The sequence below is a fragment of the Ptychodera flava genome, chromosome 16, assembly GCF_041260155.1.
Source record: "Ptychodera flava strain L36383 chromosome 16, AS_Pfla_20210202, whole genome shotgun sequence".
NCBI lineage: Eukaryota > Metazoa > Hemichordata > Enteropneusta > Ptychoderidae > Ptychodera > Ptychodera flava.
The window spans coordinates 2,853,735-2,874,552 of NC_091943.1; the positions used below are offsets into that span (position 1 = coordinate 2,853,735).

At 36.1% G+C, this 20,818-nt stretch overlaps 2 protein-coding genes and 1 long non-coding RNA gene across 3 annotated transcripts in view; all 3 read left to right on the plus strand.

The window, feature by feature from the left end:
* The window catches only part of LOC139114897 (uncharacterized), a 33,885-nt gene extending 25,979 nt beyond the window's left edge, over nucleotides 1–7,906 (plus strand). The window contains exons 14-24 of the mRNA XM_070676827.1: nucleotides 257–382; nucleotides 582–842; nucleotides 1,504–1,655; nucleotides 2,229–2,391; nucleotides 3,074–3,184; nucleotides 3,482–3,762; nucleotides 4,035–4,117; nucleotides 4,643–4,683; nucleotides 5,571–5,667; nucleotides 5,970–6,081; nucleotides 6,288–7,906. Coding sequence (XP_070532928.1) covers nucleotides 257–382; nucleotides 582–842; nucleotides 1,504–1,655; nucleotides 2,229–2,391; nucleotides 3,074–3,184; nucleotides 3,482–3,762; nucleotides 4,035–4,117; nucleotides 4,643–4,683; nucleotides 5,571–5,667; nucleotides 5,970–6,081; nucleotides 6,288–6,362 — 1,502 coding nt within the window. The 3' untranslated portion in view covers nucleotides 6,363–7,906. The remainder of the gene's footprint in view (nucleotides 1–256; nucleotides 383–581; nucleotides 843–1,503; nucleotides 1,656–2,228; nucleotides 2,392–3,073; nucleotides 3,185–3,481; nucleotides 3,763–4,034; nucleotides 4,118–4,642; nucleotides 4,684–5,570; nucleotides 5,668–5,969; nucleotides 6,082–6,287) is intronic.
* A 1,028-nt stretch (nucleotides 7,907–8,934) lies between these two features.
* Nucleotides 8,935–17,323, plus strand: LOC139114898 (uncharacterized). Its single transcript, XM_070676828.1, has 8 exons — nucleotides 8,935–8,993; nucleotides 10,847–10,933; nucleotides 12,812–12,910; nucleotides 13,217–13,336; nucleotides 13,748–13,853; nucleotides 15,509–15,633; nucleotides 15,963–16,134; nucleotides 17,181–17,323. The coding sequence occupies exons 2-8, from the start codon at nucleotides 10,916–10,918 to the stop codon at nucleotides 17,321–17,323; spliced, it is 783 nt and encodes a 260-aa protein (XP_070532929.1). The 5' UTR covers nucleotides 8,935–8,993; nucleotides 10,847–10,915.
* Nucleotides 17,324–17,841: 518 nt separating this feature from the next.
* On the plus strand, nucleotides 17,842–20,435 carry LOC139152521 (uncharacterized). Its single transcript, XR_011556645.1, has 3 exons — nucleotides 17,842–18,024; nucleotides 19,721–19,830; nucleotides 20,339–20,435. It is a non-coding gene; the product is annotated as an uncharacterized lncRNA (long non-coding RNA).
* The last annotated feature ends 383 nt before the right edge of the window (nucleotides 20,436–20,818 follow it).

The window sequence follows — 20,818 nt, forward strand, 5'->3', positions numbered from 1 at the left end:
GACAAATGAATGTTTGTTTGGACTTAATACTGTTTTTATTTCAAATGATATGTGGACCAGGTAAAGAAAAGTGTTCAGCCAACAGAATGAAATTTAAGAGAAATTTAACAAACTTTACAGACAATTTCTGTATATTTAAAAGACGGTCACTAATGTCACAGAGTTTCTTAGTAAAACCTTTATCCACCTTGGTAAGTTACACTCTACACAATAATTAATAAGAAATAACAAATTAGCGGTGTACTCTACCACATAGGTTGTGCGGAAAACTTCTTTGGCGATTTCTGCAACGACACATGCAATTGCAAACAGGCAGTGAGATGTGATCGATCCACGGGTTGCGTTTGTCTGGACGGATGGACCGGACAATCGTGTGACTTGGGTGAGATTGTCAATTTTAAACATTCAGACTTATCTGTTACGCACACTGAAGATCAGTTCTATTGTTTATTCAGCATTTATTTTATATATTTATTTCTTTTTTGAGACATATACCATGACAAGATAGAATGGTCTATCAAGATTGTATGCAATTTGAAATGTGGACAAGCATGACCTGATCCTCACATTTTGTCCAGCAGACGTCCAGGCACCAAATATCACTGGCTGTCCTGGAGACCTAACTGTGTTGGCAGACGTTGATGGCGATTCCGCCGTAGTCAGTTGGATCAACCCAACAATTATTGACAACTCTGGTCAGCCAGTTGCCTGGGGATCAAATCGAGAATCAGGACAAAGTTTTGGCATTGGAAAGCACGACATCATCATGTGGGTTTCGGATCAATCCAATAACACAGCCTCTTGCAATTTTTCCGTATTTGTTACAAGACAAATAGAGAATGGTAAGCTGTTTTAAGGTCTGGATAATTTACGCCTTATACCTATCGAATAATGTTCAATTCAATTTTACAACAGGCTATTTTGTTATGTTTCCCGAGGACTGAACTACGAATAAAATATCCAGGCAAATTTGGTGACAATGTCACATTCGCTCAGCCAAGAAGCATGCACGAAACGAGCACACAGAACATGTCAATAAATATGTATCAATTCAAACGTTTTATAATTTAGAAAAGACAAGCAGGAATATTATCTGGTCAAGAGTTTTGAACTGTTTGGAACCTCAGTAACTCTTAAGGCAAGCATGACCTGGAAAACTGAAGTCAAAATGAAATACTTGTAAATTCTTAAAATAAATATTCGACCCTCAAACTGTTTCTTAGAGATAAATTTCACCCGATATGTGTACCTCAGATATAACAAAACATTCTCTAGAGTAACGGTAACGTCTTTATCTGGGTAATTGTTCGTCTACAAAAGTCCAGTATCACATGGCAATTGTGTACCCACGCTAACAATAATAACCGTACTATCCTATTGTAATGTGATGGCAAATTAGCTAAATAATTCACCACATTGAGCAAGAAGTCTGAACTAAATGAATAACAAAATCGTGTGATACCGCAAAATACACACTTTATTTTGCAAACTTATCACCTACAGCTGGAACTATGTTTTTACCTCTCTATGTGTGGGTAATGATAGTAGTGGGTGCAGTTGTCATTATTCTTCTCCTGATCATGTATATTGTGAAAACGCAATGGTCTTACGTACCCGTAGATGGAAACGACCGAGAGTTTGAAGATTATCTACAGGCAAGACTCACTTTATTTCATTATTATGCTAAAATTGACTCTTTTGCGAAGATAATTTCTATTTCAATTAGTTTTCAACCCATGATTAAAATACCGTTTGGTTTCGTTTTCTTTATCATTAATTCCAAAGTTTAGATTTTCTACCCCAAGTATGTACCATCTTCATTCTTCGAGTAAACTATTGATACCATACTAAACTTGTTGCTTGTTGAAAAGATATAGTTTGGCCGGGTTTTCATGTCATCTTTGGTAAAAAATATTGGTTAAGTACAACTGTATCTTAATTAACGTAAGTACTTTATATGAACACGTGTATGATTTCTTCACTTCTCGAGTTCAGGTTTTGCTTTCCAGACCCTTATACGATCTTACACGGACGGGTCCCTACGTCATGCAGACAAAATTGTTCAATTTTCAACTTCGCATTTTTATCACATAGATTAGCCGGAAGTGGGCAAACAAAAATAAATAAATCTGGTACAAATGATTTCGAAAAATGTGTCTCTATGCTTACTTTCTTTTCGTTACTATGCTACTAATTCAATTAAAATTATATGTATCGTTTCTATCTAGGAACATTTACCAAAAGCAGCATTGGCTTGGAATGTTGAGAAGAAAGCTTTGAAGATACTTGATGAAGAGCCGATTGGTCTGGGAGAGTACGGACGAGTCTACAAAGCTCGATTGGTCCTCCACGGAAAGGAACAAATAGTCGCAGCCAAAACTCTCTGCGAAAGTGGGTCAAATACCTGTAAACACACAAGCTGTCCACTTTGATAAAGGCTGCTATTCGCCTTGCGCCCTCTCGGCCTTATAATATGAAAGTCAGGATTAGCGTGTGCTCATAAACGTTATCATATACCAATGCCCCTATATCGCTCCATCCGGGTGGCGTTTTCCCTGCAATATCAACAGTAATATTTTCCGTGTGTGTTCCCATATGCACAATAGGCGTCATCAGGTTTGGAGTGTTTCCAAACTACATTTTCAGTGTGATAGCAAGCAAGATATACAAACAAAATGACTGCCGCTGTCTGTCTACGATGTGATGTCGCCGACATAAAAATTAGAAGGGTTTTGAGGAACAAGGATATTTAAGGTAGCTAAATACGGCAATAATGTTATATCACGTGGTTATTCTATTAAAGTTTTTGTAATTTTTATCTAACCTCCACTAAACAGATATTTCCTTGTTAATGAGCAAGATTGAATGAAAGTAAGGCGTGAAAATTCAATTTTTCTCCTATCACTCACAAAATTCTGAGCATGAGTACATGTATATGATAAATCGATTATTACCTAATATTTTCCATTCCTTGCGTCATATCAGCGACCATGTCATTTGTACTGGTTTAGACACGAGACGATGGTTCGCTTGAAAGTGTCTACTGAACTATGATTTTCGCTTTTCAATTCAGCTCGTTCAGATGCAATAAGCCGGAAAAATTTCATCAACGAAGTCCGGTGTCTGCTGGAATTAGCATGCCATCCTAATATTATCTCATTTCTTGGCATTCGCATAATTGGAGGTAGGACAATTAACTTCATCCTATAGGGACAAATGGGTTAAGAAAATCAGCTTCATACGATTAAACTACGATTTGACAAAGCAAAAGATAAGACCATTACCTAAATTGTATACCAATGCCAGGTTTTTGGAAATAAGGTGTTTCTCAATTCATCTGAATATCTGTAATCTTATCGTGAATCGTATTAATTAATTTCTTTTCACAGTAATAAAAAGTTTTGTTCGAAAGAAAGCGTTGTTATCCACAGTGGAAACCTAATTAATGTTAACTTATTTAAGTTCTTCTTCGTCCATGAAGATCCAAAATACATACTGACAGAATATGCATCCAACGGAGATCTGAAAAACTACCTCATATCGCTGAGATTACTTAACTCCGGGACTGAAACACGATTGATCAAAGTTGCAAGAGATGTCGCTAATGCTCTGTCATTCATGTCCATGAAACGTGTCATGCACAAAGACATCGCTGCTCGCAATGTGTTTCTGACTAACGATTTTACTGCCAAGATCGGAGATTTTGGACTTGGACGAGACGTTTACGAAAGACCTGAGAGTGATTATCATTCACTTTCATGGGTATGTTATTAATTATTTTGATTTTCTTAAAAGACACCATTTACGTTCTTTTAGTCCTTTTCAAACAAGGAAAATATTAGGAGGTAGTTCTATCCTCTTGTCTGCTAAAACCGTTTATTTAATCTGAGCCCTTCCTGTCTACCGATTTCTATCTTCTGTGGATATGCAAGCTTAAAGGAGCGTTCTGGTGGAAAGAGGGTTATCATGAGGTCACACGTGCCACGTTTTACTGCGTATACTCACTTCAGCGTTTGTGATATCTCTGTTCGCAGGCAAATCATCAAATCCGATTTCCATTACGATGGATGCCGCCAGAGTTCCTCGTTGATGGAACATTTACACTTGAAGGCGATAGGTAAGTTAACCCTTTAAGCTCCAGAACAAATTTTTGTTGACTTGATAAAATATACCACAGTCAGTTTTTTTCTGATTTTTGCCACAATTTTGAATAAAAACTGCAGCATATGAAATGTGATGTCGATTTGGTAAAAATTCATCAGAAATATTACATATAAATTCATCAAAATTAGTAAAAACGCTAATGTAGAATATGTGGAATTTTTAAGATACCCTTATTTTTCATAATTTAAAAAAAAAAATACGATTACTTCAACGTTTGTAACACTGATAATGTTTCTTCTATCTATTATCAATAGAACCTTTCCGAATGTTTTTCGTTTTACTTGTATAATATTTTATCACCTCGAATATGACAACAAGAAAATAAGTTTGTAACGACTGTATGTTAGGTTTACTTCCTTAAATGAAACAACGACATGAACCTCATTTTCTCTTAATACTGATATTAGCCTGTGTTTTATAAACAATATTCATTGACATTTTGCAATACAGTAATTTTGTATGTTTGTTCTTGTCACAGATGGTCGTACGGAATACTACTTTGGGAAATAGGTTCTCTTGGTAAGTTCTGAAAATCAAGGTAAAAGAGGGCACATCAGTCCCAGACCTCTGCTTCATTTGGGGTGGTGACCATAACCTGGCATTTGACATCGATAAAGATCGTATGGCAGAGAACCCCCGCGAGTGGCGACTGTCAAAAAGCCTTATTTTAAAAATGTTTGATTGCTAGATTTGGTTGACGTGCGGCGGGTTCTTAATCCACAAGTTCGTCTTTACGCGCGCCTAGAAGCGTCTCAATCCTGCCATCATTTAAAGCAGGGTTGACCTTTTCTTGATCAGCGACTCCTTTATTGATAGTGTAGAGGAAATATGGTATTCTTCTTTGTGCCCTGTCAGATCACTCAGCCATCACTCTATTTTTGAAAACACACAGAAAATGGGGTAAATATATACAACTAACTAGTCCATATCAATGACTTGTTATTTTCACTGATAAATTGATCATATTGTAATGTTACTTTGTTGATTCTTCTGACAGTAATGAGTAATATAACTGTATATCCTTCTATGTAACTCGAACAAACTCTTATTAGCCTAAATACGAAAAAGTGCGGAACATCACATATTTTGTATTGAAGTTAGAGACAGAGAGAAGGTTTCCACTTCGAACATAATTGAAACTAATTTGGAAAAAAGGAAACTGTGGTAATGTTGATATGATCAGCAGATTTAAGCTTAACCACTTATCCCTTTTTGCGATGCACTTGTCTTTGTTGGTGATCTGTAATGTTTCAACTTTCAGCTATACGCCACCTAGTATTTTTGATAAATTCGAACAATAAAGATATCCTATTGTCTCACTTCGTTACAATTGTGTTTATAACATATGGATACCTGTAGTTCTATCTCATTTAATACCTTCTGTTCGATACTCGTCTTTTGACAAGGTGGTTCTCCCATGATGGGTGTACCAGTTGAAAATTTACTTGACTATCTACAAAGTGGCAGAAGACCATTGAAACCAGAAGGATGTACACCTACTGCGTAAGTAATTTTCACACGTATCATCAAGGTCATAATATTCCACCTTCCTGGAAGTACCACTGTACTTACCCCTTAATTTCAAACGTTGGCACATCGTATTCATTTAAAACGTGAACAGAACGTACTCACCGTGTATACCAGAAGCCGATCGCCACCTTCAACTCCGTGTCCATGCCGAGTTTGTAATCTGTATGTAATATGATATACTTATACTATTTCAGCTGTATACTATGCCAAGATACAGGGATACAGAAATGCAGGAATGTTTGTCACCGTACACCGCTATGTTTCATTCTTTGTAGCTACCGGATTATGCAGCACTGTTGGCATGAAGACCGATACAATCGCCCAACACCGGACCAGTTGATGGCCGACTTCGATTATATGTTAGGAACTCAAGTGAACAAATCTGAAGTAAGTTCTATGAACTTCACTTTATTTTGTGCTCCTCGAGTGTTTTCGTAGACTGTCAGTTAGAAAAACTTATAACAATCTCAAATTTACATGAATGCGAAATATATCATTTTTGATGAGTGGCACATGCTGTTTTTCTGAGTGTGTATTTTTCTTTCTTTCTTACATGTTCATCATTACAAATTCAATGTTTTCATCATTTTTAGAGATTCTTCACTGAAGACTTTAAAGAAAGACACAACAATGGACTCAATAACGAATCATTTGAATTACCTGTATGACAACAGCGTGTGGCTGGAACATTTAAGTCTTGTTTGACAATCGACCATGTGCTAAAAGAGACGTCACTCGTTATGCACAGCAACCAATATACACGCGTTTGACAAAGAAGACTTTAGTCTTGAAATGTCGAGCACAAGCATTAATCGGAAATTATCTAAATTCCTGTCAACATATGAAAGACTGTGTTCATGCTTCATATTAAAGATGTCGTCTGAAACCTTTTGGTTGAATACTCTGTGGACGTTAAATGTGAACGATGCAATCTAGGACAAAGGAAAAGCACAAGAACTACGATTCTATGTAGGCCTCAAGTTATATGATAGTTTTGCCATGTTTGCCGTGACACTTTGCGTTGAGATGTCGTTAACTAGATGTAAACCAGGCCTGCATTTGGCATCCATGCGGTATAACTTTCGATAGATATTAACATCGCATTTCATAAATGTTCGCAAATTTCAGATTCGAAATGTTGATTTCAACAATAGTCTAATATTTTGTATGAACACATTCGGGATTCATCCATCGTAAACAAGCAACTTAGGAATGTGCTAAAACTTATTAAAACGCGCACGATTACTATGTACATTTGCATCTGTACTGAATTGAATGCACTAATCTATAGAACTTGTTGGTTGCTCGTCCTGCCATCCGAGAACCTTTGGTAGAATAAGGAACTAAGGCAAGTCTCTAACAGAGACTGGCGGCACAACAGACTATAAATTGCTCTTGTCTACAATTCGGTCACAGTCGATTTATTAATGATTATACTGCTGGTGTCTTGAAGAAAGTGAAAGTTGGTTACAGTGATGCAGCTCGTATTTTTCTGGGCTATGATAGACGCAGTAGTGCAAGTTATATGTTTGTTTCTAATAGGATTGATAGTTTTGATGCTCTTTTACGAAAATAAAAGTATAGTCTGATGAAAAGAATATCTTACAGTGAAAATACAATTGTAAGAATGGTTAATGATGTACTGTTTTACAGTTCTGACTTGCGTAACCTGTGGAGAAAGTCGATCTTTAAACTTTGCAGTTTTCATTGTAGCTTGTCCTTTCGTGCATGTGAATTTAACTATGACTATACGATAGCATCTGGCCAAAAAGAGCGAAATAAATTTGCCTGGTACTGCCACAAAGGCACAAGGCGGAGTTTGCTGCCATAACTTTTGGCATTTGAATATTTTCATTACGATACGAAGTTTGTACTTTGAAAAAAACCCATTTTATGCAGAGATATAATCAGTGAATGTAAAGTAATTAATATGCTAAGCAAAACTACGTTAGCACCGGTAGGAGTTCCACTCTCATACATTGTCATTGAGAGCGTGTCATCGACATCGGCCTCCCTATAGAAAATGATTTGACCACTCTTGAACTTTGCGTCAAGTCTTTTGGGGTCCTCTGACTTTCGTATTTGGTCATGTTCTCAACAGATTAGCTCATTGTCTTTAAATACAAGGCCTCGTTAGAAATAGGCAATCAGACGTTGTAAGTGTGTGTTAGAATTCTTATAATTGTTTTGATTAAAGCTTTTCTGTGTTCTGTATTTTCTGGCCTGATTTATTTTTGGTATAGGTGTATTTTTTTACAAATGTAAACTTTCTTTTATATTTGACTGCAAAAAGTGACGCTCTAAAAAGTATTAAACAATATAAATTAAACACGGTCGTCTTATTGGCCCAGTTTTACATAAATGAATAGAATAGAATGAATAGAAGACAAATATTGTATTACATAAAAAGAATATGTGTGTTTTCGGTAACATGGCTCCGAAAATTAGGCTTCAACGGTTGGAAGCATTTTTAAATATTTTTCTCTTTGTTGACCGAAACCCAAAACTCTAGGTAAAATTAGAGACGCCACTTGAAAAATATTTTTCTCTTTGTTGACCGAAACCCACAACTCTAGGTAAAATTAGAGACGCCACTTGAAAAATATTTTTCTCTTTGTTGACCGAAACCCACAACTCTAGGTACAATTAGAGACGCCACTTGAAAAAGTCTAGGGCCGGTCGGGTCACCGAAGCAAACATTGTGTTTGTTTAGCTGTACTGGAATTCCCTATTTCTGTTCTCACCTGAGTCACATGATACGCACGCATCTTATTTTCATGATGTGATTTTCAACCGTTTTAATAGTACGCTCTGTTGCTTCAAATTTAAAATTCGGAAGCAGTCTGTTGAAACACATACTTTCATGAAGGATCAATCATGAAGACTGTCGGACAAGGAATACGTTACGTGGAGACGCGCGTCCTTTGTTTTTTCTGTCTTATGACATTATTTTGTGTAGGTAAGTGTGTGTAAAGCTGCTGGCTGTAATATGCTTGTAGTTCACTTGGTTAGCATGTTGCGGCGCAGAGGTTCGGATTATCATATATTTTGACGTGGCAAAATATACCCGATTGACTGACCTTAAAAAATCGCAAGAAACTATCTAGGGCAATTTAAAGCAGATTATAGGGAAGTTTCGTTCGTATGAAGATAAATCAACGCTATATGACATTAATGCATGCTATTTGTACGTTACCTACCCTGCCTTAATCTTTCTCTCTCTTTTTTTCGCAACAAAAGCCTCTTCAAAGCACGTTGAAGGCGAGAATAACCTGAACTTTACGATCCGTATACCCGAAGTAAGTAACGCCTACATAATTTGGGGGCTCTTTAACCACTTATGGAAGCGATGTAAATTTAAAAGTCGGTGATCTGTGCTCAGGAAGGTTAGAACGTATCACCACACGTTCGGCAACTCTTTATTCAATATTACAGTGTGAATAGATACTTTTGTGTAGTCAGGCTAAACTTTTCTTTATACAGAGTTAACAATTTACATTAGCTATTGTAAGACTCTCAGCGTAGTCGCTCCTTGTTGATCATCATAAATGCGATGAGTTAAAAATATATGACGGTTTCATGTTGGTGAGTTGCAAGCTTTTAAAACTGTCACAAAAACGAATAAACGGTTCAATATACATTATCATTGTTAATGTAGACTGCGTCATTCAAATTGAAAGTGAAAACTGCGACGTAATACTTTAAAGGATGTGCTCTCTTTACATACAACGTATTGCTCAGTCGAGACGAAAACGCGATCTTATTCTATAAAGCAGAAGTTAACTCATTCAAATTTATGACCAACACAACAAAATGGAAGTTTTATAATGTCAATGGATTGCGTTTGTAGCAAAGCCTTTCACACTGATATAAATGCCTGAACTGCCATGCATATTGATTTATAGCATGTAGCCTACGCTTTACATCCATGACACATTGCTTCCAACCCGTTTGAGGCCAACAATAACACATAGGCCGTGTGCCAAAATACCTCTTGTCCTTCTAGCTGTGGCTTTTACAGAAAACAGGTGTAGGGAAGCACTTATCATTGATCCTACTATTGGCAAAGAACAGAAGTGACAGTAAGGTGACTCACTTTCAGTCATTTCGTAATGTATCCAAATGTACAGGTTTAAAATATATGGAGCGGCGACACGATCTCAATCCCCCGTTATAATCGCAGTCGATTTGGTCAAATGAAGAAGAAAAAGGTGTGAATTGGTCGTTTATAAAGAGAAGCTCTGTGGACTGAAAACAACATTTATTCATTTTTTTGCTGAATTTTCGTTTTATGACAATTCATCATTGAAGTCGGAAAGCTAATTTCAGAAGATGATGTTTCCCATGCTTGATAAAACGAAAAAAATTTCATTATGTTTGATTGTCAAAACAAATATTAAAAACCAAAATAAGGCTACAATTATGTGACACACTCCTTTTCATATAGTACATAGGCCTTGAGAAAGAAAAATGAGACCAGTCTCGGAAAGTAGAAAAATTAGGAAGTTTTTTGGTCTTTGGTTTTTTCTGACTGGCGGCAATCAAATTACATACCTTGGAATTTGAAAGGAGATCAGAAAATTGATAAAGTTATTACTGAAGATTTTTCGCAGTCTGTTTAGAACATCACATCACCTAGACGTAATTGGTCACCCTAAAACTGTATCTTGACTTGTGAGCCGTATCGCTCGATACTTTGCCTTTGAAATAATTGTAAAGTGAGTCATGTTAAATTTCATTTCTAAATTCGTAATCGTTATAACAACAAAGCTCAAAGGGCATAAGGGGACTTTTATTGTATGACCTCTCAAGTATTCGCTACTTCAGAAGGGTTAAAAGTAACTTGTCACAGATGGATTGTTAAGCTTAATGATACCCTCTGAAATTGCCCTACTTGTATTTGGCGCAGACGGCCCGGAACGTTTATTTTTTTTCTTCCATGCGGTTTCTCCCTTATCTTAATAGAAATTTACACGTCGACTTCCATCAAAACTTTCAATTATAAAGCAGTCGGTCTTTTATTTTTGTCATCGCATTTAACCTGTTGACTTAAATTACGCCTCTTAACACGTTGGCTTGATCACATTAATGTTGACATGATACACAAATTAATGAGTGATGGATTACATAACTATTTTCCTCTATCATATAGAGCTCAAATCCTGGAAAGATAGTGTTTAATTTCAAAGACGCTCTGGGAAGCAACGTAACTTCGTTCCAGATGCTGTCAGGAAACAAGGTAAATGTGTAAAAATGGGTCAACGTCCTTGTTAATCCAATATAAGTCTGGAATTGCGTAAACTGCTTTATCTCAGAGGAATCAATTCGATTGGGGGGATGATCACAAAAATTTTATCCAAGGCGGAAAGAAATGAATAGAAAACGAACAATACTAGCCGTGCATTATAACCAGTCAAAATGGATTCGGGGCAACTTAGACTTGACGTTATGGAATTATGGATCAACAGTAACTGCTGCAAGATTGTTAGAGTAAAAGCGTTTCGATAATTTTTCGTCGGAGCCAAAAAGGAACCAGTCGAACTAGTAGGATCACTAAAACCAGGTAAAATTTTGGTCCGCTTCAAAACAACAATGAGTATGTGACAGAACGAGCTCCTTAACTTATTTTTAGTAGTTCAATCAATCAACCAATCAATCAACAAAGTTTTTTTTAAGTACCAAAATCCAAAAAAGCGTTTTGCTCTGTGGCGATCAATGGTTACACCACACAGAATGAAACGCATTTTCAGTTTTCGTTTGAAATTTTCCAAGAATTGGGATTCTCTGATTTCGATTGGTAGTGCGTTCCATGGTTTAGGTGCAGCGTATGGAAATGCACAGAACCATAGGTGATGGTTTTGTAGGTTGCATGTTTTAAAAGTTTCTTGGTGTATGAAGGGAGTGTACGAGTTGGAATATGGGGCTTGAGTAGATCACTGATGTACACATGAGCTTTGTTGTCAATAACATTGGAAGTTAACAGCAATTTCTTTAGTCAATCCTGAAACGAACTGGTAACCAATGGAGATGGGTGGGAACTGGGGTGATCGGCGCAAATTTCCTGGTACGTGTGATTATTCTTGCTGCAGTATTTTGAGCTCGTTGTAACAGGCCTAGTTTCCTTTGAGATAGTCGGTGATTTCAACGGCGATGATCTTCTCAAGTACTTCAAAAAGAAATATCAGATTGGAATTAGGTCGATAATTTTTGAGAATGTTGAAGTCCAGTGACGATTTCATGAGGAGTGGATTGACGACTGCTGACTTGAATAGCTGTGGAACTGTGCTAGTGTGAAGAGATAGGATGATAGTTTTTTGTGATGAATGAAAGAAGGGGATCGAGACATTTCTTAAGCAGTGAAACTCGAATTTGGTCGAAGCAGTATGATTTTGATAGCTAATTGATTCTGATTTTCCTGATATCCTCTGTTTGGGCGAACTTGAATTGCGATAAATTGGAGTTACTCTAGATTTTTAAGTGCCTCTGTTACTGGTTGACGTGCTGGACTTAACGTTGTGACGTATGTATGTGATTTTCTTGATGAAGTCCTGGCTAAATCGTTGTGTAGAATCGTTGTGACAATAGAAGTATGGGAAGAATCAGTTACACCAACAAAGCAAACACATTTATAATGAATATATACATATTTAATGTAAAGCTACAGAAATGCTTAGAAATTTTCCAAAGAACACGATTGGAACTAATGTGGGATAATTGAATTTTCATATTTTACAAATTTCTCAAAAGTGTTAGGTGCCATATAGCTGAATGTTGCAATATCGCAAATTACTCATAAAACAAGTGTGTAATATAAAAAGAAACGCAGATGAGATAAAATTTGTAGGTTAAATCTTACTTCACCATGCAATTCTCCCAAATTAGTTCCAATCTTGTTAAAAAATGACAAGTCATACAAGTAAAGATATCCGTACAAATATCATCTGCATAATTTAAAATGCAATCCAAGTACCTTTGTACCTTTTATAAGTCACCCATAAGTTGCTCAAAATGAAACCATTGTGTGGAATCGTGAAGCTGAATTAATTCATCCACTTGCTGTATCTTCTAATTTATCAACCAATAGTTATATTCAATACCATTAAATTCCTTTTCGTAGGACGACAGATTCAAGCTACAGCCTGAGGGTATTCTACTCACGAAAGGATTTTTTGACTGTGATATCGACGCTTATTACAAGCTGCACATGTCATTTATGGTAAGCATCATGCTTATCTTTTGTCCTAAATTACAGTATATAAAATATACACTCATTTTAAAGTACGTCAATTATAGGTTGACTACATAGTTTATTTCAACATATCAACTGAAATGTGTTTACTTCACTTTAGTTTTTATTTTAACTGTCTCATATATAGTTAAGTCTTTTCAGATCTTTATGAAGATAGTTATTATTAAATCTGACTTCAATATAACGATAATCACATAAAAGCTCTAAGACCTATTTGTTTAAGCAGCCATGGTTACACGACGAGTTCTTAATTTTGTCATTTTTTGCCAAAAGGAACGTTCACTAGAGAATATGGTAACGTTGACAATGATTCTTCTGGACGAGTCGGACTGGCCACCATTTTACAACTCAACGTGTGAAACTCCTGTATATAAAGGCCTTCCAACGGCCCAAGTGAGTGATTGTCTAAATGTGTATTACTCTAACAGACGACAATGATCTCAATAAATTGTTGCGATAAAACTTGTATTCCAGTAACGAACTGACGACATTTACATGATAAACCGTATATCACAGTATTCCGAAGCTTTCTGGCATGCAATAAATGCCATCCAAAGAAAACAATTCGAAAGCCGTGTATGCAGAATCGTCAGTCTTCTCACTCACATTGGTAGTAGTAACTATCATTGCCAATTTGCCAACAGGATGTTAGCCAAATACTGATGAAACTTACAGAGGTTTCGAAACTCTAAATCTTTGTTTGATGAAATCTTACTTATTGAAAATAATTGTCTATGACCCGTATTTTTAAAGGAGATTTGATGGCCTAACGATAGTATTTTGGGTTTCACTTTTCGTTTGCAGAACGGCTATCTCATTTTCGATGTCTTTTTTGGCGAAGCAAGAATTCGTGGATTCGATATTCAACTTCAAGATGTCATTTTGGATGCAGACTCCGACAATGGTAGATGTAAGTCCTTTCAATTGAACTCCTCAGTATTAATGCCTTGAATATGCAATATTGCATAAAACAGCAGTGGCAGGTCATGTAAGATGTGTGGGTAGCCATGGTACTGGGAGCAAAAATACACCAATAAAGGCTCTGTACAGCATTCTGACACTTCATGATGTTAGCCAAATACTGATAAAACTTACAGAGGTTTCGAACCTCTAAATCTTTGTTCGATGAAATCTTACTTATTGAAAGTAATTGCCAGTGACCCGTATTTTTTGCAGAATGGCTATCTCATTTTCGATGTCTACTTCTGGCAAGAATTTTGGAAACCAGATACCCGAAAGTTGAATTCTTACCCATCTCTTATTCTTTCTGCCTTAAAATTAAAGCACTCAGTAAAGTGAAAAGATTCTGAAGAATTCCCCCTTTAATCTCAGTTAAGTACACTATCTGTGAAACATAAATGTGTTGAAAGGACTAAGGCCGTACTATAATCCACACTGTCATCGTCATTTGAACGGCAACATAATTCAGTGAGTGTAATAAGGAAACATTTCACCCATGTAATTAATATTTATGCCATTAGTTCTTTACCAGTAATGATATCATCGCACTTGATTCTTTATTTGGCTTTATTATAAGGCAAAATTCGACGACTCTGTTGATCACACTTACCTTTTATCGTAAACTTTCAATATAAATACTGATCTCCTTGGCGCAATCCTCTGATTGATGTTCATGAACTATGTGCCATCCAGTGTTGCAATAGAGGAAAGTAGAAGAGACATACACATGACCATTATATTGATCCATTTCCTAAAACAGGTTCCATGCGTCCGTCATTGTGTTATGGTATTAAAACTGACGAAAAATTAAAAATTAGATAAGGGCTGATAAACTAATTCTGTATCTTGTCGTTTCCCTAACATTTCATTCTGACAGCTATGCACATATTAAGTATCCCTTGTTTTGTAAAGACATACAGCAAATGATTTACTGTTATCATTGTCATTAAAAACTGGAAACGAGTAGGTTCATGGTATAATTCTTGGTATGCATAGTGCAAACAAAACGTATTAATAAGAGAAGAACATAGTTGCTATTTGATAATTAAGCTGTAAATTTGTCTATAACGGGAGGTAATGACCCCCGGGTACTAACTGCAGGGTTAATAATTACGCTCCTTTGCCCTCCTTTGATTCTTAAGTTTACAGAAAGAGTGTGGCAGTCGATCCTGTGCTCATTTCATGTCTCTACTTCAAAACAAAAGATATTGTATCCCTTTGTTAATTACTTGTTCCCCTGTGCGTATGTTTGCAAGGACATCAATAAGAGTGAAATAATAGCTACAACAATCTAGTTTTGTTCAGTGAAATCGGATGAAAACTTGAGCAACAATGACGACAACCAGATTTATCAGTTCTTTATGGTTATATCGTTTCGCCAGGACTGTGGTGATAGTGGTACAGCAATAGACGGAAGTAGTGGGCTTGTTGACCGAGACGGCAGAATGAGAAAACACATTTTATTGTAAGCTTTTCATAACAACTGTCTTGATGTAAATAAGTCTACAAAAGCTTATCATTTGATCATGCCAAATGGTGGTGGAAGCTAATGGTGTACTGTTATACTGCAAATATTCATTTGAACTCATTCTTTTAATTATACAGGTGGTGCCGACATCTTCGTAGAATTAATCGATCCATTCAGATTCCTATGTGATTTTATAGTAACATTTAGTCAACTGGAGGGACCACCAGTTCCTGAACCAAAAACCAGGTTCTATCAGGGCAGGGTAAGTTATATTGAGAGTCAATCTTGTGTTACCAGAACTGACATTTTCTTCATCACAACCAAATGCTTGTTCCAAAATTGGTCTAATTGCCTTCAATATGTTTGAAACTACCTTTTTCCTCATGTTGTGATACTATCGTAGTCAGAGAACAATGAAGAGTAGGAACACCAGGGTCAAACTATTTGCTTGTTTCGGAGACTAACGACAAAATAGAAAGGTATACCCTTGAGAATTGAAAGAGGTGAGATGAACTTTATTCTAGCAAACATAAGGGTTGGATTAAGATAAGTTGAAATGTATCACTCAAGTTTACGTTTTCTTTCCTTTAGGACACGTTTCCTAGAAATTTTTCCAACGATTTTCCGATACGATCTGATTGTATTGGCGAATTATCACTTGAGCAGATTCCTACCAGAGAAGCTGTCGTGATGCTTATATCTATTGCTCCTTCCGCCTCAGAATTTATCATGAACACAGTGAAAGGAGAATTTGTAATTAACGGTGAGCTAAATTTCATGACCACAGTCAACTACATTTGTATTTATAACGGTCTAATCTATTGTCTAATTATTGTTGCATTTCCTCATAATTGCTCTTTATAATGACGCTTCGCGTTACTCAGTGTTCTCGAGATTTATGAACGCAACGATTTCCTAGTCCTACATGTTACTGGGCGACGATAATGGTGGGCTTTGGTATCGACCCTGTCGGCAGTCTGCCATTGACAATTGTATGAGGAATGGCGTCAGGACTGGTGTTAGGCTTAGGTAAAGCGTAATGCTATGCTTATAACACAGACACTTGGTAATCTATGAAAGCGACAGAAATAATAATGATGGTATATATTTCTCCTTGTCGGCAACAACTAATGAAGATCACCGAGCCATGTTTAACACACGGTGTGCATAGCATCTCAACAGCGGCGGTGAATTCTGTGCAAACAATATGTACTTGAAAGCTGTTATTCAGCTTGAATACAATTTAACAAGATAGGGTACGAAATCAGATTGTTCAGGATTTTTGTCCCCTTACTTATCAATTTCACTTATTCTCCTATGCCGACTTGAGTCAATGAGCTTGTTGAAAACGTATGTCTCAGTTTAACTTATCTTTGCTTATTCTATGTGCGTCTTTGCGAAAGTGTTGGACTGTAACTCTATCATGGAGTTCTGGAATGAAGTTTGAATTGGTCAAGTATTTAGATTTTCCAGCAACAGAAAATTAGAGCGGCATGAGCGTTAGCACTGCAGGTCAGCATAGAGAATGAACGGAGGTTTCCTTGAATCGGGTCCTCTCGAGAATCCTGACCATTTTCATACTATCTCAATTTCATTTTAAAAACTAAGCATCAAAATATAAAATTGTACGACAGAGGGTTATGCCAATGTGTTAGAGTTATTATACCAGACGAGACAGCATAACACTGCCTCCGGTAGGGCAACCTTGCACGCTGTCCCAATATTTATATTATCAATATGCTTTTACAGTCGAAATCCTTCACATTTCATTTTTTTCTTGCTGCAATTTTCGGACATTTTTTCCTACAGGCTGCCCAGAAGGTAGATATGGTTTGATGTGTGATAAAGACTGCATATGTAGAAATGGTGCTACTTGTCATGGATTCAATGGTGCTTGTAAATGCCCAAAAGGATGGACAGGACCAGCCTGCGATATAGGTAGACAAATTTGATACCTTTGAAATTGCAAATACTTTCTTTTTTACTTCACTGTACGGATTGCTTCGGAAGCCAACTCAAACAATAAAGACAAACAGCCGAAAGTGCAATGATACCTTTCGGTTATTCAACCCTTTTGTAGCATGCAGCGTAGCTCCCGTGATGACCGACTTCTTTGCTAGGTGAGTATGTACTATAGGCCGTGAGTTCGAATCATCCAATAGAAAAACATAAACACAGTCTGTAAATACAGACGCCATATAAAATGTAAAAAGCTGTTATGCGGTAATCGAAAAATATCGCATTGTCCTTATCAAGGGAGATAAGATATTAAGTTATGTTTGCAGAATTTAAAGCTTCATTAACTTCTTCCAAACATTCATCTGAAATAAAGTCCTCAGCGGTAATAGCGGTGTTTTTTCAACATAAAATATGTTAAGTATGTCTAATTTCACGAGCATTACACAGTGTTGCAAAACATCATTGCACACTTTCTGGACAGTATCAGGCGCATTTGTTTCATTGCAGCTTCAAAAGAGATATGGATAGTTCCTATGAGCAATGTGCCCATCTACGGACAAATGTTCTTCCTTTCCTGCCACTACAACTTTAAAGTCAAATCTACAAACAGTACAATATGGACATTTTTCAATGGTTCAACTGGTACAATACCATTGGATTCCATAGAGCAGGTCTTTTATGAACTGCATAGCAGGTCAGTAAATTTCATAGGAGAATCTAGTGTCTGGCAGAAGAGATCCATGGTACCGTTAACGCGATTGGAACTAATTTGGGATAATTGGATCTTCATATTTTTCAAATTTCTAAAAAGGGTTAGCTGCCCTATAGCTGAATATTGCAATATTACAAATTACCCATAAAACGAGTGTTTAACATAAAAAGAAAAGTAGATGAGGTTTCTTTTGCAGATTAAGTCGACATTACTTCACCATCCAATTATCTCAAATTAGTTCCAATCGTGTTCGTTGCTTTTAAGAAATATCAGTAACGTGTTGATGAAACAGCAGATATATATATATATATATATATATATATATATATATATATATATATATATATATATATATATATATATATATATATATATATATATATATATATATATATATATCAGATGCTCTAATGGTGACCAAATTATATTGCGTAAGGATATTTTTGCATCATTGTAGATTTGGAAATGCACAACTACATTTAGTAAATCATCAATTTAATAGTAGAATTCGTTCATATTTTTTGGTATATAAAATTTCACAATATTTGGTTTAGAGTTTTGAGACAGAAATATCGTTACATGTAATAACTCCTTGATTGGCCACTTTGTTCAAGATATTAAACATTAGGCACAGTATAAATGGTAAATCATCAACTATTTTATATTGCCCCCATCATTGATTGCCCCATGATTTGTACTAAACACAACAAAAGATTGTCGTGATTGAGCACATTACTCACACCAGCTATCGAAGTATTCCACAATTAACAGGCAATAAATTTATCGAGTCAAAGAAAATTCATTCAATCTGGATACATTGTCGGCCCTTTAAACTACAACATGTTCAGAAAAGCAATGTACAAAATCCTGATTTGGAAAATAGTTGCGCTTGCAAACCCTTCTCGTTTTCTGAAAGGCAAAATAACTAATTATACTCAATCCATTTTGCCAAAAAGCCGGACATCTATAACCGTCATTTTGTCTTATCTCATTCCAGAGTGCAGAAACTTTCCACAGATTTCTTCAATTGTATATTTTGTAGAACTGAATTCGAGATCCTACTTGAGGTTTAACCACGGCATCGTGACTTTCACATTATCTGATGAAAAAGTGTCCGAATTGTTAATGTTTGTCATTATTGCTAGTAAAACGCTATGAAAACATCTGTTTGAAAATTTCGCATAAACGAAAACCTGTATGCTGACGGTGAACCATCATTTCCACCAGTAAGCAAACACTCAACACATACCTTGAATACCCTTAGGACCGAGAAAGTGCTTTCATATGTAAAAACAATAAAATTTTAGAAATAAGTGGGTGATTTACAGTTAAATATCTCATTCTATCGCTTTGCTGATATTAACATATGTAAAAGCGATTGCTTGATGTTCATTCAATGAATAATAAAATCCAACGTTGGGTTACCGTTGAATAGTCTACTGGTACAAAGTATTTCGCTATTACAGAAGAGTAAAGAATTCCACTACCTACATAACACTTTGTTAGAACAAGTTCAGATTTTTTCAATCGTATATTTATGCCTTAAAATATGGTTTGAAGTAAAAATGATTTTAAATTTCCCGAGTGACTAAAGCAAATTTTCAATTTTCAATATGTTGAACTCCTTCAAGTACTGTGTGGTTGTTATTTGTAATCGAATTCGTCTTTTTTACTTTAGTCGACTGATAATTTCCGATTTCAACGAGGGCCGAGTCGGTACTTACCAGTGTTCAGTTACCGATTTCGATGGAACAGAATACGTCGCTGAAGCTACCGTTACCTACTCAGGTAACCACTCTACGTTATTGTAACAATATCCCTGCTAAATCTTTAATATGAACATCAACATTTCTTCTCCTTTGTCGTATGTTCGTAGTTTGTTTTGATATTGAAATCTTAAAAGGGGCAACAGCAGTAGCCTTTCAAAATATTGGTATTGTTCTGAAAACATTCACTAAAGTAGGGTAAAATACAAATTTATAAACCTGTAAAATCAATGTAGTGTCTAATATGAGCGGTCACGATAGTTTGTTTGGACTTAACTCTTGTGTCAACATTTGGAACATACAGGCTGTGTTTCTATTTCAACACGATATGTGGACTAGGACAACAAACTATTTTCAACCAACAGAGTGAAATTTATGAGAAGTATATCAACTTGACAAAACATTTCTGTATAATTAAAAGAAGAAAACAACTGCCACAGAATTTCTTAGTCCAACCTTCATCCACCTGGTAAGCTACACTCTACACATACAAAGTACATAATACATTAGCAATGGAGTTTCCCATATAGGTTGTGCGGAAAACTTGTTTGGTAATTTCTGCAACGACACATGCAATTGCGAACAGGCAATGACATGTGATCGATCAACGGGCTGCGTTTGTCTGGACGGATGGACGGAAAAGTGTGCGACTTGGGTAAGATAGTCAATTTATAAACATTCAAACTAATTTTTCCTTTATATTATGCACACTAAAATTAATTTTAGTTGTTTAATAAGCATTTGTTTAGCTATTTATTTCATTTGGCACATTATATATTATGTCAAGTTGGTATGCTCTATCAAGATTTTAAAAACTATCTACTGTTGATTGACCAATCAGAGTGCTCAATTCAGGGTGTTTTATTTACTCGTAAAGCCTTGGTCACCAAATTCCAGAAACGAATGACAGCGCTGTAGTAAAGTACTGTCCAATCAAAAGTGAACATGTCACATTCTGTAGACATCTGGTACTTTTAAAAATTCAAATTTGGTAACACAGCGGAAACCAG

Coding starts and splice junctions, on each gene's coding strand:
- LOC139114898 (XM_070676828.1), top strand. Junction 13,854..15,508: donor AGACTCCGACAATGGTAGAT/GTAAGTCCTTTC, acceptor TTAATTATACAG/GTGGTGCCGACATCTTCGTA. Junction 15,634..15,962: donor CCAGGTTCTATCAGGGCAGG/GTAAGTTATATT, acceptor TCTTTCCTTTAG/GACACGTTTCCTAGAAATTT.